The sequence below is a fragment of the Apium graveolens genome, chromosome 11 (assembly GCF_009905375.1).
Source record: "Apium graveolens cultivar Ventura chromosome 11, ASM990537v1, whole genome shotgun sequence".
NCBI lineage: Eukaryota > Viridiplantae > Streptophyta > Magnoliopsida > Apiales > Apiaceae > Apium > Apium graveolens.
In genome coordinates this window covers 3,156,778-3,172,686 of record NC_133657.1, presented here as the reverse complement: position 1 = coordinate 3,172,686, position 15,909 = coordinate 3,156,778, and the positions used below count along the sequence as shown (strand labels likewise).

The window sequence follows — 15,909 nt, the reverse complement described above, 5'->3', positions numbered from 1 at the left end:
AATAAAGCCAACATTACGAGGTTGAATAAAATTTTAGCTAACCGTATTGTTCCATTGTTGTGCAATTTTTTTTACACAATGTCTATATTTTTATTTATGACATGTCACATAGATTTTTAATTAAGGGTTTTCTCTCATTGAAAATGCTCATTTTTGGTGTGTGCGCGTGTGTGATTAACTATTAAAAAAAGGAGTTCGACTTCTGCGTTTGTGATTAACTATAAAAAATGATCAAACCCTGTACTAATGACTAGGGTCCAGGAAATATTGGGTTTACTGGCATTTAACTAATTTTAAAAGGTAAATTTGATTTTGGAAAAGCTTAATATATGCATGTAATTGTATTATATATATTGTGTGTTTTGTGTAATACTGAGAGAGAGAAGTACTAGTGTAATTCTTGAGAGTCGGTCTAGGAATGAAAGGAGTGGACCTAGGATTTAGGCGATAAAATAGTTGGAGAAAATTAAGGCATTCAAACAGTTGCTTCTTATTAGAGTTAGATTTGCATTGTTCTATTTTTAAATTTTGAAATAGTTTTTGTGATCTCATCTCATCTCTCTCTACATCTTTAACAAACTACTACTTGTTCAAGTAACATTCTTACTATGTTTTAAACAGTTTGTATTCATTTATCTGTGATCTACATGCATGCCTGTTATTAACAATGGCTCAACAAGAACAAAATCAAAAGTACAGTACCAGCAGTACTAGTGGTAGTGCTAGATCTTCAAAAAAGTTTAAGCAAAATAAAGTGCCACAAAGAGGGCTTGGTGTTGCACAACTTGAGAAGATTAGACTAGAAGAGCAACAAAAGAGAGATAAAGTTTTTAAAGTACCTAATGTTGTTGTTTCACATAGCAACTCTTCTCCTTGTTTGGCCTCTCCAACTGATCACCCTTCATCTGATAATATAATTAGACCTTATTCCTTGTCGAAGCTAGTATCAAACAATGAGGATGAATGCGGTATGGGGTGCCAAGGCATTGCAAGCACAGGGAGCAGCAGTTGGCCTAATTTATGGGATCATGTGTACAATCTTGAAGGGGATATCAGTCACAAGTCCGATCATCAGGCGTTGAATGCTTCACGTTCAAGTGAAGATTTGCATTGTGAAACCAAGAACCCTGTTTGGCCTTTTTCTGGTGTTATGCCAAGATCGCAATCATTTCATGAAGCTTGTCCTTCCTCCATGGTTAGCTATGTCAAATTGTATTTTGTTCATTTGTTTTAAAACAATTTTTTCTCTAGCTCGTGATCCTTTTGTTGTCACTGAAGATGTAAGTGTGTGAAATTGCAGGTGAATGTGTCAATAGGGAATTCATCATCATCTGTCATGAATTTTCAGATAGAGCCCCCTTCAAACCAAAGCTATCGTGGCAACAAGTCCACGCCATTGTGGCCAGATGAAGAGATGGTAATCTTCTCTTGCTCTTATTTCTAGTCCAAATTGTTCTGTGCTATGTTTATATATTTGTTTACTTCTTCTTCGTATATCAAATCTACCACTTGTCCTAACAGCGGTAACACATATGAATATGTTATATGAAGCCATGAAATGAATAGTTTTATCTTACATAACCTCATCATATGAAGAAACACGAGACTTATCTAGATGTCTACACTGTGTACAGCACAGATTCAGTTTAAATTTTTTATAATTGAGTTCAAAGAAGTGAACCTTGTTCAATAGTGGGCCATTAATCTTGATGTTGTACAGATGATTGGCTTAAAAAGATCATATCCCTTCTCCGTAGATGATGCTCCAGTCCCCTCTTTCGACTGCAGATTTCCTCCTGCATATATATCGCATATTCCTGCAGCAGATGAGCCAGCGTCGTTCAACAATGATGGTGCATTTCCTCTTAAACAAGCCAATCCGGTTGTAAGGTGAGCTTGATTTTAATTAGTAGATTCTACAATAGCAAGACGACAGCAGTTATGCATCTTAACATTATGTCTCTGCACCTCTCAGAGAAGGCCCATCCGGTACAAGTAGAATGCCCAAGTACAAGAAGAAGATTATCAAAGAAAATGGAGGTTTCAGTGAAGACTTTCTAACACTGGCGCCTCCAAAACCAAAGGATCCTCCATCTTACCTTGGCCATTACATACCAGAACTTCCTGATTTTGATGCTTTACCTTATCAGGTAAGACCAATTCAAATTGACACATTCTTTATATTGGAATTTTAGCTGCACTGATTATGTCAACTTACTTCATCTCAAAAAGATTGAACTTCACTAAATGTAAGAATATTTCAGGGAGCATCAGATGATCCAGCTCACTGGCCAGGACAATTTCAACCAGTTGAGCAGCCCTTCTTTAGTTTCTTGCCATCGCGGCAAAATGGTCAATCAATGGTCACCAGAAGCCACAGCAACGACGTAGTAGGAAGCGTTGATCTAAACTTGAAGTTATGAAGACCAGTCTTTCTCATCTCAGGTCAAGCCCTGCAGGCTGGCCCATCTCTGGAGAATCACTCAGTTTATTATGAATTTCATTTGTAATTTTCAAAAGTGACGCTAGAATGGATAGAAGACATGAATTTCTTGTAGAGTAAACCTAAAAATACAGGTCATATGACATCAGTCAGATCAGGGAGAGAAAATTCAGAGGTTTTAGAACTTCAACTTTCAGGTTCCATTAATTGAGATTGATGAAACAGATTTTGAGTTGTTTTATTAGCTTGTACTCCTTAGTCCGTTTATATTTCTGAGTAAGTGTCCGGCACGCATTTTAAGGTGTATAAAAAGTATAATTATGTAACTTATTTTTACAATTTTTTTTTTCTAAATAAAAGTTGAATGTTTTAAATTTATTCAGAAAAACAAAATTGTAAAAAAAAAAATACAGAACTATACTTTATATGCACCTTAAATGCGTGTCGAACACTCTCAAAAAAATATAAACAATCGGACGGAACGGAGGAGTATCTCCAATGCAAGTGCTAATCTACAATGCTATCCACAATTCTGAGTTGTAGATGCAACACCATAACTGGCATTTAGATTAATAAAATATCAGCTTTACTGTACTCTTTTTTGTTCTCTTTAAGTTCTGTTCAAGTATACAACACTACAATATATCAACCATGTGTAAAAATGAATTTTTGTCTATATGCAATACAATTTATATTAAAAAGTACGAAGAAGACTGATCAGCATCAATTTAGAAACCTAATTCATTACAAAATAAGAAGTTTTCAACACAGATACATGGCTCTCTTGTATCTATAAAAACTGCCATGACGTACCATAGCTGATTCTTCTCGATCATTATCGTGCCTACTGTCACTCAACCACGCATTCATGATGCGATAACAGGATAGCACCACAATCCATATCATTATAAATTATGACCAACCAAACTTATAATCAAGAACGTAAACCAGTGCCAAAGAAAACGGGTAAAGCAGGAAAGCAACTGAAGTCGTCCACAAAGGGAAGGTGCTGCGGATGCTACCAAGTGCACCCATCACGATGCACACAATTAGGATAACCAACACTTCTGAGGAGAAGTCCCAGACCAACCCCCTGACGTAAACTAGTGCCAGGAATACTGACAGACAAAGAACATTGTTCATAGTTGCGGCTCCATACAGCTGCATAATAAACATAAAACAAAAATTCTTAGCACTGAGGCAACAGAAACATATATTGTACTGGATATACTGAAGTTTGATTATTATAGAAACCTCTCAAATTATATATCGCTGATCTAACCTCTGAAAAAGTAAGGGATGCAGATCGTAACTTCTTCCGGCTAGCAAATATTATAGCTGACACTGCCTCGCTAGAGTTAGTTGCCAATGGCAGAGCTATGAAGGATATGAAGAAAGAAGGAATGCTTGTGGCACTAGAGAAATTATCAACAGCATCAACAAGAGGGTCAGCAAAAGCAGCTGCAATAACAGTGCCCAGTGACAACAGTAGTACAGCTTTTATTGTCGTCCACTTGGAGCTTTCTACACCCTCATCAGCCTCATCACTTAGATCCCCTAAAAGGAAATGATCTCTCTTTGTTTTCTGTCAATGCAGTGAAAGACATCAAAGCTAAGTAACACCGAACAATTGGAGTACTCTTAAATGATGTACTAATTGGAGTACTATATGTTTTGCTTGCAGAATCTTGCAGAACATTTTGCAGTACATATCTTACCCCAATTAGTACTCCGCTGAACAGAACCTTGATGACACAACGCCACATACCTCATGATAGCGATCAATGTGCCTGAATGATTCAGGACCAGCAGCATCCACAGGAGAAGAATTTAGGCCCATGGCATCGTCAAGCCACTTTTTAATTCCATCAATAAATTCTTCCAAATCGATCTTATCATCAAGCGATGTGTCAAAATCTTTTAATAATTTTGCAGCTGCATCATCTTCATTCAAATTTATCTCATCAAACCGAATTCCAACAATTAGGGCTCTTAATTCAGAAGCTGAAAGATATGTATCATGGTTCGTATCAATTGCCTTAAAAAGCCTGTCACAGAATCCTTGACAATGTCAGTAAACACTTGGTTAGACCTAGATAACCATAAGAATGTTCGATAGGAAGAGCAAAAGGTAGATACAGAAAACTAACTTGTCTATCACTTCTTTATTTGGTTCTCCTTGATTAGTTAGTAGCCTTCCGATTGCGCGCATTTTCAGATGTTTTAGAATTCCAGATATTACATGCCTATGCTTTGCATAATCAATCCTTCTTCGCTGAATCCAAGGCTGAAATACCTGCATCAAATATTTCACATGAAAATCAACCAAAAGTAGGAGAGTTTTGACGAATGACAAAATTAGCAACAAGTGCTAAGCACACTGTAACGAACAACTTGGATGGGCTTGTGCTGTTTTTAGAACTATGATCCCTGATGTTCAGAAATAAATTTTAGCAGAAATGAGTTTGCCAAGTTTCTTTTAATACAGAGCATGCAGCTCAATACTACTATAGTAGTGCAACTAGTCATATCAGAAACTAATCAAATATATTGGCAATACCTGCAGACATATTTTACTCGCTTTGTAAATGATACATGTTATGTGAGAAGTGAGATTACAGATTAATCTTCAGTATGGGACTTGCTCTCAAAAAAAACTAAATAATTTTTTTTTAAAAAAAAATAAGTAGAAACTAAAGTATACTATGTTAGAAACTTGAAAATTGAATTATCATCCTCCAGAATTTTAAATGTTTCCAAGGAATCCAATTCTAATTGCTGGGATATTCAGAGTGAAGGGCCTCAAGGCCATCAACATTCAACAGATATATGAAGTAAATATGAGATGAGTAGCAATACAGAGATCAGTAGGAAAATGGCATACATACAAAACTGGCATGAATAATACTTGCATGCAAATATTACCTGATAAGCGCAATATGAGATCAGTAGCAATACAGAGATAATAAGTGCTATCAAGACTGCCAAATGTCTCCCAGAAGTTGAATGCAACATCTGCGGAAGCTGTACAACTATAAATGGGATTACAGATACAGCCATTATCATTGCAGCATAGCATGTCCAGATATCGGTAGTAACACCAGAGCCTGCAATAGTAAAGTAATTCTAATTTATAGATCCTCTTAAATTCGCGAAATATTCAAAACCAGAAGAGGCACATAATGCAATACTTTCATCGCAACAGATTATGAAGTTGATAAACAGAATCCTACTTATTTACATACAAAACTTGATGGGGAATAAAAACTAACCGAACATTGCGTTAACAGTAGAAAGTTAAATGCAGAAAATTTATGGCATGCAGTGAATTTTTAAATAAATAATGCAACAATAAGAATGATACTGTTAAACACGAGTAGGAATTTGAAAAACATAAATATGTATTCAGATATATGCTAATTGCACTAGGCAAAATCATGTGACTGTAGCGATTTTGTGAAATGTGAATCTTCTCATGCTACATCTAAATAGGACGTTCATGACATATCTATTAGATCAAGGGTGGGTAACTAAATAATTTTATCAGGCCTCATTTTCCAGAAACCAGCTCCAACGGCATATTATAATTTGTGTGCAAATGTGTGGTTAATCTGCGGAGAATGCACAGAAAATGTAAGAAAAACAACAAATTATGAAAAGTATGTTATTTATGTTACCGATGGCAATAAGCATTCAAAAGTTGAAATAGAAACTAGCAAGCATTCTAATTATATTACTCCTACTGATGCAATATAACTTAGCCTGATAAAAGGGCAAACCCGCTAAGCTAAATCCTTTAGTGTCTTTCCCATCTCTAGCAACAGAGTCTTCTATATCGCACTTGCCAACTACAACACAGGTTCCCCATATAACGGTAAGAAGCATAACAGTTGAACCAGCTAGCAGACCCATTCCAACAGAAACCTGAGCCTGAGCAGTTTCCACGGTTCCCGACAACCCAGAGACTGAAAAACACAACATATAGCAGACAGAAATTATGACCAAGAAACAATATATGTAATTAATTAAAATATGAAGTAGAAGATGCTGGAGTACCAGATAATAATACTCCAACTTACTTCCAAATTGTAGTTCCTGGAATCGACTACAGAATTTTTAGTACTGTAATTACTTGGCATAAGAATTACATAAAATTAATGTTATCATTTGTCTTGACTTTTGTAATATTGACAGATACAGTTTTGTTAAAATTACAAGTAAAAAAAAGGTACGTGGTGGATATGTAGAAGCTTTTTAATTCCTTCAAATCAAATTAATTTAACTGGTGATACAGGGTACAAAGTAATTTTGTTCTCTTGCATTGACCAAGGCAAAAGGGGGGAGGGGAGTGTTCCAGAGAGGCACCTAAACTTATTAATTGAGATCCATCCTACCTAGGTAGTGATAAAAAAAATTGATGGTGAATTTTTGTTATGCCATTTCATTCTGCACGACAAAAAATATTCCAAGATATGCATATGACATTATCATCACACTAATTTTCATATTTATGAGAAATATCATATATCAAAATGACCAACACTAATCAGCAACAAACAGAATACAGATGCAACAACATTAGTAGCAGACAAAGGGATCAATAATAAGTAAGTATATATAGATTCCTTTGTAAATGTCTTATTTTCACAAGCCATTTGGCAATACATTTAGTTACTAACTTACAAAAGTAAATTGGTTATTGACATTAAACAAATCCATATATAACTTTGAAAATGATTTAAAATTAACCACAGAAAATATGAATTCAGAAATAACGTTTAAATCCTTTGTCGAACCAATAGTTATTTCCTGGCTTTCTACATACACAAGGACCTAAAATAAAACCAAATTACCTTATATAAACCTTTTTCCTGAGTCAATCCTTGCCATCCAGTTATATTATAGTCAGTAGATACAATATTCTAGTATTCTTACAGCTGATTGTCTACTAATGCATACTCCATTAACACCAGGTCATTATTTAAAATGTGTAGTGGAAACAACCTATTCCTTTAGTGTAAGTGTGAGGACAGATTTTTAAAATTTTCTTTCCAACATATGCAACCAACACATACAAAGTTTGCAACAAGAATCAACTGAGTGCAACTACTATTAATTTAAATATATTACGCCCACCGGAATCAACCAAATGCAAATGCAATCTTTCTTTTGCTCAAAAACTTCGATTAAGGACCATATTTTTGAAAGTAGGAGTAAAAGAAAAAGATGCAAATAAGGACCATATTAAAAACAGTAAATAAAAATAACATCGATCATATGAAATATCGATCAGTCCCACCACTTTATTCATTTTTTCAACTTTTCAACACTTCTTAATGTCCGTACTCAACCCAAATGTAAACAAATGCGAGTACAAATTATTGTCACTCTCACCATAATTAAATTTGGATACAAACAAATAAATAAATAAAGCAATGTGATAGCGACACCCAATCATTTTATGTAAATAAAAATACAGAAATGAAAAGAGGGTAAAAGGTACCTAGAATAAGCATGGCATCGGGAAGAGCGCCAAGAATAGGCAAGAAGAGGCCTCCGACAAGACCGGGACCGAGAATCTCCAACAAAAGCTCACTTCCCGAGGACAGATACGTGGCCGCCAAGTACATGAGATAACCATAACCTAGTATTAAAAACAAGTTTCCTAAAGCAGTGTCCGTACAGGGCATGAAGCCGTAGGTTTGTTCGCATATTTGGGATTCACGGTAGAGACGGAGCGGGGTTTGGATCGGATTATGACCTGAGACGCCGTCGGAGATGAGATCTGAGGAGGTGGAGTTAGGGAGGAGACGAGCGGAGGAGAGAGAGATAGAGACGAGGAGGAGGAGAGAGAGAGTTAAGAGGAGAGAGGGTTTGTTATTAGCCATGGTTAATCCCGAGGGAATAATTATGTTATGTTATGTTATGTTATGTTATGTGTGTGTGTCAGTGTGTAGGAGTGTATAGTACATGTAATGAAATCTGGAGTTTAAAGTGTGACGAGTTCTGGGTTTTGTAATATTGTGAAAAGGTAGAGGACGGCCCACTGTTTTGGGTTTTATTTGAGATTGGCGATTTGGTTTCCCTTTTCACTCCTCCCATTAACATCACTTGGGTGGGCTGTTTTTATCACTTTTCCGGGTATGTTCCCGTATTTCGGAAATCGAAATTATATATTCCGGTGATGTATTGAATTATGATTATCGGATAATATTTAAAAAATTATCAAATATTTATTGAAAATCGCTTAAATTAAACAGATATTTTTGACAAATTTTGAGCAATTTATCGGCAATTTTTAAAAAATCGGCCGATTTTTATAACTTTGATAGGAATAAGACTCAATTTTTTTATTATAATTAGAGGAGCGGGTGTTGGTCTCAAATGACGTGGCAGTTTAAATTATTTTAATTGATGGGATTTATTTTTTTCAATTGCATCATAACTAATTAGAGATTTTTCCTTAACATTATTATTCATCCGTTTCATTTCTATTTTCTAGATTTGTTTAGGCACATTTTAGATAATTTTTTGAAACAATTAGTGTGATCTTGTACATGATCAAAATAGTTTAAAGTTTACGTTAAAGTTAAAATTATCTTCTATCAAATTAAAATAATATCACTATATGATATAGGGCTAGCCTTTTAGTTTACAAGATTCGCTTTTTAATTTACATGATCCGAGTATATTTACGCTATGAAAAAATGAGAAAAATACCTCTTTTTTAAAATTTTGTGTCAAAAGTACCATTTTTTAAAATGTTTGGCCAAAAATACCTACCTACTACACATTTTAAAATTGGGTATTAATAATACTCATTTTAGAAATGGGTAACTTATGTAAAAAAAATTACAAAAAAAAAATTGGATATGCATTCGTGAGATGCGTATCATAACTTTGCAATGCATGATAAGCATGTCAGGAATGCGTATCATGATTTTACTTTCTTTTTTTTTTGTTTTTTTGTTTTTTTTTAAAATAATACTCATTTATCAAATACGTAATAGCCTTACCCATTTTTAAAATGCGTATTAGAAATGTATTTTTGGCCATATCTTTCAAAAACGGGTATTTTTATTACATTTTCTAAAAAAAAAGGTATTTTTGGCCATCACCCTTACGCTCTCGATACGAGTTTTAACCACAAATATAATACTTTGTCAGAGCTTGTTTACTTGAGACAAAATATATTTTACTTTAAGTTCGAGTTCGAGTTGAGCCGAATTAATTTTCACCCAGCCAAGCTCAATTTTTTTCACACGAACTGCTCCGTTTGTAAGGGTAGCCTTCTATATATTAACCATGTCAAATTGATTCGTATATATATACCTTGAGTATAATCTTTACGAAGAATAAAATATAAAACGAGCATAAATGTTAGCATTCCATAATTTATTTACGTTTTGTATTGGTCCAATACTCTTAATTAGAAATGAAATTATTTTTTATATTTAGTTTGATTTACTTTTGCTTTTATAACTATATATACACCTAATGGGCCGTTGATATGAATTATTCGGTATGTATGCGCATTTTTGTTTCGAAAATATAATACATGACTTGTAGTTATTTTAAATATGTTTAAATAAATCAAATTTGTCAAAAAAATTATTCTCGAATAAAATAGTATCTCAAATATTAGTACTTAAACCGTGTTTCAAAAATAAATTAGAGGGGAAAGAATTCTTTCAACAATCTTTTGAAAAAAAAAAGAAAAGAAATCCGAAAAATTGGAAACAAGTTTTCTTTATTTTTATTTTTAAAATTTTCCTTCCATTTTTAGGATGAATGGGAGAGAAGCGAAAATAAATAATTTTCATTACTTTTTTTCTCATCTAATTAGTGATTTGACTAGTTAGGGTCACGCTCCAATGATAACTTTTTAAAATGAGAACCTGTGATTTTCGTAATTTAAATTGATGATTTTATTAAATAAAAAAATTTGGTTTGAACAAAATCACCAATTTACCGAATTCCAAATATCAACTTTTCAAAAAATCATCAATTTTAACTACAGAAATCATCAGTTCTCACGGTTCTCATCGTAAAAAGTTCTCATTGGAGCGTGACCTGACTAGTTATTCTAACTAGTGTTAATTCCCGTATTAGTGTTAATTCCCGTATTGGTGTTTTAACTTTTTTTTTAAAATATTTCTCAATAATCAAATTGTATAGATGTCAATGTATATATATATACCATTAGTAATATGACAAGAGTTTTAGAAAAATAAATAAATTTATTTGATTTGCTATCGAAACAATCAATTAGGGATTTGACCAGAATTTTTACCCCGGCTCAACTCGACTCATTTTTGTTTGATAAAAATCCGTGTTCGGCTCTTTACTTAACGAGTTTGAGCTCGAACTTAGGTTTTTGTTCAATAAGAAAATTCGGCTTGACTCAATTTGTCAGAAAAAAAAAATAAAGTTCAGTTCGACTCGATCAAAATTCCGCTCAGCTCGGTTCGTGAACAGTGTGCCAAGAAAAAGTAAATATTATACTCCCTCCATCCCATTTGTATACAAATCATTTGGGTACAGAATTTAAAAAATATGTAATTTAGTGAGAAAATAAGAATAGCGGGTAAACGGGTGGGTTCAATCAATATTTAATGTATATAGTGGTTGTAGTGGAAGAAATGAGTGGATGTAAGTGAATTGGGTTAATTTTCATATTTTAAAATTTTAGTATTTTGAGTAAGATTTGGAATATATATAATTGAGTGGGATATCAAAAAAAATGAGACTGAGAGAGTAATAAATAATGGTCAAGAGTAATAAATAATGGTCAAAAGATTTCTAGAATGTCAGGAACATATAGCGAAAATGAGCTGAAAAATAATTTTATACACAAGAACATTCTTTACATTCAGTCAACAAAAATGAATAAGCTGTGGTCCTTTTAACAGCTACAACTATCCTTTTACATACAAGATTCTATGAAGTTAAGAAGTGATGATCATTTATGCAAGGCATAAACAAGTAGCATTGACAGAGGGTAGAGCAGGTACGCCACAAATGATTTCCAGACTGGAAATGTGGAGTCGAAACTTGCTGTAAAGCCTGTTATCACACTCACCACGAGAACGATAAACAATTGAGCCGAGAAATTCCATGACAAATTGTAAAAATATACTATAGACAAAAGAACTGAAAATCCCAGAACATTGTTCATAAATACTCCTCCGTAAATCTGCGTAAACCATATCAAGTTGTCAGTACAACCTTTGGATCTTGTAGTTTAAGCATTGAAGATTCATAGCATAAAATGTACTTAGCACAATGCGTCTGCATACTGTTTTTGAATATAAGTCCTTTTGGCTACACTAGCTCACCGATAACTTATAAGTTAAAAATTATGATAAGATTAATCAAGATTTATCTGAATTACTGTCATTGTGATTGCTAGTCCTTCATAAGTAATCATGTTTGTAGTTAGAAAGGGATGAACAGACCTCGGATAATGTCAAAGAAGTAGTTCTCGGTATCTTCCTACTTGCAGACCTGATAGCTGAGATTGCAACTCTAGCATTTGTAGCCAATGGAACTAAAACAAACGCAACAAAGAATGGTGGTATATCGGCTGATGTAGATAAGCTGTGAACACTTTCGATAAGGGGCTCAGCTAGCAGTGCTAACATGACTATTCCGAGGACCAGAAGACCGATAGCCTTGATCCACTCCCATAGAGAAGTCTCCGGAGCTTTCTCCTTTAACAATGTAGTTTCTGCTGATTTTATCTGCAAACATAAACATTGTTCCAATGATCCGAACGATGATATATGTATCAATAGGTATATTACATTCTTACATACTTGATATATATTGCCTGGACCAGAACTTGAAGGACTAGGAGATCCATCGCCATTGAGCCATTTCAAGAATCCGGAGATAAATTCCTCCTCGTTGATTACTTGATCTCCATTTACATCTAATTGTTCCATCATTTTCCCCACTATCTCATCTGCATCCCATGGTATCTTACCGAAATTTACCTGAACTATCAATTTTTTTAGCTCCTCTTGTGATATACTGTTGTCTTTGTCGAGATCCATATTTTCAAATAACCTGTAATTGAACAACTAACTAATCAATGCAAATTAGAAGATAATTTCTAATTTCTGACCATGACAGGTGATTTTTTAGATACCTTAAAGGAAGCAACTATATTCTAAAATCTTCAACAAATTAGTTACTAAGTTGTCCCAAGCAGAGACGAGATTAGACTTATGATGGCCTTACTTTTTTATAGCATGTATGTCCGGTGTTCCATCTTCTGTGTAAAGGCTTCCTAGTGCAGAGCTTTGAACATGTCCTATGATTTCTGTTACAAGTTCCTTCTTCATTTCGTGTTCTTTTTTCCGGTTCTGAATCCATGGTTGAAGAATCTGCGTGGAAAAGATAATTAGGAATTTAACCAAAAAACAGTTCATACATTGCTGACAAATTCATAGATGAGTTACAGGAAGAGACTACAGTCTCCTTCATAAATTTTTACCTGGTAAAGATCTTTCATTGAATTAACTGAGTGATAGCGTTTATCCATGGTACTCTTCGTATCATCGAGCCATTTTGAGAACACTTTGACAAACTCATCCATTGTTATGTTCTTGTCATTATTGAGATCAAATTCTTCCATTACCTCTGCAATCTTTTTATCCTTGTCCCAGTTGGAATTTCTAAATCTAATTTCACGCAGAAGTTCCTTCAGTTCGTCAAACGATATGAAGTTATCGTGATCTTGATCCACCTCCAAAAATAGCCTGCAATGCAACATAAACAAATTGTTTTTGATACTTATATGTATATTTATGAAAAGCTTAGCAAATTCTATATACTTAAACAGTACCTCTTTATAGAAGGGACATTCGGCCTGCCATCCTCATTGATGAGTTTCCCTATCGTGTTTTTCTGGACATGCTTTAATATATCTACTACCAAACGCTCATGTTTCACATACTCTAACTGCCTGTCTTGGATCCATGGCTCAAACATCTGCATGATTTTACAGGGATTATAAATACGTAGTAGAAGTCGTACTTTGTTAGAACTATTAGCTCACTTAGTTGCATATGATTTTCAGTAAGTTCCAAATACCAATAGAACTACATAGTAAGAACGAACATGATGCTATGCAGAGTACCTGGTAGAAGAAGTATGAGAGCAGGAAAATGGTGGAAACTATAAGTGCGATGAAAATGATAATATGCTCTCTAGAATAAGAAATCTGGAACATTTCTGGGATCAAAATGATGAGAAATGGTAAAACTGAAAGAACCATAATTCTTGCTGTGTAACTAGTCTCTTCATCAGTTGTTACACAAAAATCTGCAAACAAGTAAAAGGATATCAATTTAGTCAAACGAACATTCATAACATTACAGCTTGTAATTAGTACTTTTTTTATAAAAATCATTATATTCATATAGTTCCCATCACTTCTGATTGCTACTATAATCAAGAATAACATAAATTCTAAAGAGAAAAGGAAATATACCGTTTGTTTTGTATAACAAAGTCTTGATTTTAGATTGGCTCGAAGCTGAACTAGTTGAGGAATAAGAGTTCAAATTAGAACTATTCTGACTACTGCCTACGATAATGCAAGTTCCCCAAACTACGGTGAGGAGAAATATAGTTGTCCCAGCCAGCAATCCGAGCCCAGTAGAGGCATAATCTTGCGCTTTCTCATTATCACTTAACAGTCCAGATGCTGTGGTGTAGACACAAAGCTAACAGTTCAGAAGACGCAGAAAGTAAGACACTAAATTAATTTAAGCAGTGTTTCACGCAGAACATTTGGAATGTTAGGCAGTACTGCAAAGCTTGTAAGACCAAGTACAAACTAATTATAACAGCTAATTGAAAAGATTTACCAAGACTTATTAGTTTACAGCAGCAACATACATCTATTGTATAAGGGGTCCGGTCCCTGACAACGGTTTACTCTTTCTTGAACCTCAATAAGGTGATGGTTACTTGACAGTTCTCATGATCAATGAATGGTTTCAACATCATTACTTAATTAATCCATGAATTTTGGGTTGCAGATAGACTTATCATCTGGCTAGTCAACAAACTATATCTTAAAATTTGTATTATATATATTATTTCTGCAACTTGTAACTCTCTGGACAAGTCCACTACACCTAATATGATCCCTACAGCTCATGAATTAGGAAAAACAAAACAAGACAGCCATATGGTAAATAAACTAGCATATTAACATTAACCCTTCTAAAATCGCTTTAAACTGCTACATTGTCTGCAGAAATTGCTTAAGAGACGAGATTCGAACATCTCTGTCACCTTCTATATGGTGAAGTAGTACAGAGTAGATTGCAATGTGTGCCTTAGGAAGATCAATTTCTATCATAAAAACAGTTAAAAATGCGGCCACATATTAACCTACAGGACCGGTCTTATTCAAAATTGAAAATTGAGTTGAAATTGTTAAAGAGTATAAGATCTTGTTCGGGTCTTCCTCTACCACCTTAAGGTTTTAGTGTGAATGATTACTTAACATGGTATCAGAGCTCGATGGGGAGTGTTAAAGAGTATAAGATCCTGTTCGGGACTTCCTCTACCACCTAATGTGACTGGTTACTTAACAGAAATGACAGATAAGATAGAGCCAGAGTTAAGAAGAGAACTTGCCGAGAAGTATCAAGGACTCTGGAAGAGCAGAAATAATTTGAAATGCACTAGCTCCGAAAACACCAGGACCAAGAATTTTAAAAATCCTTTCACCCCCTGAAGCCACATAAGAATCACCATGAAACAATAGGTATTCATAAACCACAATGAGAAACAGATGGCCTAAAAGACTATCTGCGCATGGCAAGAAGCCATACATATGCTCACAATTCTCCGTGGACTCTGCAACCATTCCTCTGAATACGAGATGCGATGAGATGTTGTCATTAGCATGATGATCGAAACCATCAGAAACTAATTCAGAAGAGCCATAGCGTAAAGTCCGTGCTGTGACCTTGATCACAGCTATGGACGAAAGAAAAAGAAGCACAAAACATGCAGTGTTTGCAAGATGTAATCCCATCCTAGTTGTGCTGATCAAGAAAATGAAGTTGATTAGAAGTTTATTGACAATGTTAACAAACTAAATGCTTATATGAAGAGTAGCTGGCAAGAGTTTTAAATGGTTTGATAATGCAGAGGGGTCTAATTACCAATTTTTAAGCAAGTCAGAGACTCAGAAATATAAAAAGGATTAACATAATGTTATACAAGTAGACAAGTCGAAAGGTTGCTTACAAGTCATATGTTGAAACATTTTCATAAGTGTAATGCGTCTGTCCAAATAAAGTCCTTAACATTGATCGATTTAGTGGGTTACTTGTAAATATTATAAAATATTAATTCTTAGTGATTTAAGACATAATTTTAAATTTCAACTACAATAATGATCTTTATCTTCATTTTTTATTATTATTATATTAATT

At 34.2% G+C, this 15,909-nt stretch overlaps 3 protein-coding genes across 4 annotated transcripts; 1 reads left to right on the top strand and 2 right to left on the bottom strand.

The window, feature by feature from the left end:
• Positions 1 to 667: 667 nt before the first annotated feature.
• Positions 668 to 2,681, top strand: LOC141697632 (uncharacterized). The gene is made up of 5 exons (XM_074502119.1): positions 668 to 1,195; positions 1,301 to 1,417; positions 1,721 to 1,890; positions 1,976 to 2,150; positions 2,265 to 2,681. Exons 1-5 carry the CDS (start codon positions 668 to 670, stop codon positions 2,421 to 2,423), a joined length of 1,149 nt encoding a protein of 382 aa, XP_074358220.1. The 3' UTR covers positions 2,424 to 2,681.
• Positions 2,682 to 3,069: 388 nt separating this feature from the next.
• Positions 3,070 to 8,513, bottom strand: LOC141698496 (sodium/calcium exchanger NCL-like). Its single transcript, XM_074503201.1, has 7 exons — positions 7,947 to 8,513; positions 6,223 to 6,408; positions 5,369 to 5,550; positions 4,594 to 4,739; positions 4,212 to 4,491; positions 3,726 to 4,028; positions 3,070 to 3,604 (listed from the first exon to the last, which is right to left on the bottom strand). Exons 1-7 carry the CDS (start codon positions 8,329 to 8,331, stop codon positions 3,356 to 3,358), a joined length of 1,731 nt encoding a protein of 576 aa, XP_074359302.1. The 5' UTR covers positions 8,332 to 8,513; the 3' UTR covers positions 3,070 to 3,355.
• Positions 8,514 to 11,273: 2,760 nt separating this feature from the next.
• LOC141696699 (sodium/calcium exchanger NCL2-like) lies at positions 11,274 to 15,653 on the bottom strand. Of its 2 annotated transcripts, none has more exons than XM_074500815.1 (10): positions 15,637 to 15,653; positions 15,104 to 15,516; positions 13,944 to 14,159; positions 13,590 to 13,774; positions 13,296 to 13,441; positions 12,945 to 13,209; positions 12,689 to 12,834; positions 12,262 to 12,514; positions 11,902 to 12,186; positions 11,274 to 11,639 (listed from the first exon to the last, which is right to left on the bottom strand). In XM_074500815.1, the coding sequence occupies exons 2-10, from the start codon at positions 15,504 to 15,506 to the stop codon at positions 11,406 to 11,408; spliced, it is 2,133 nt and encodes a 710-aa protein (XP_074356916.1). In that variant the 5' UTR covers positions 15,507 to 15,516; positions 15,637 to 15,653; the 3' UTR covers positions 11,274 to 11,405. The 2 variants fall into 2 exon arrangements, with proteins under 2 accessions (XP_074356916.1, XP_074356917.1); XM_074500816.1 differs by lacking the exon at positions 15,637 to 15,653 and having other exon boundaries at positions 15,104 to 15,199; positions 15,301 to 15,409.
• Between the last annotated feature and the right edge of the window lie 256 nt (positions 15,654 to 15,909).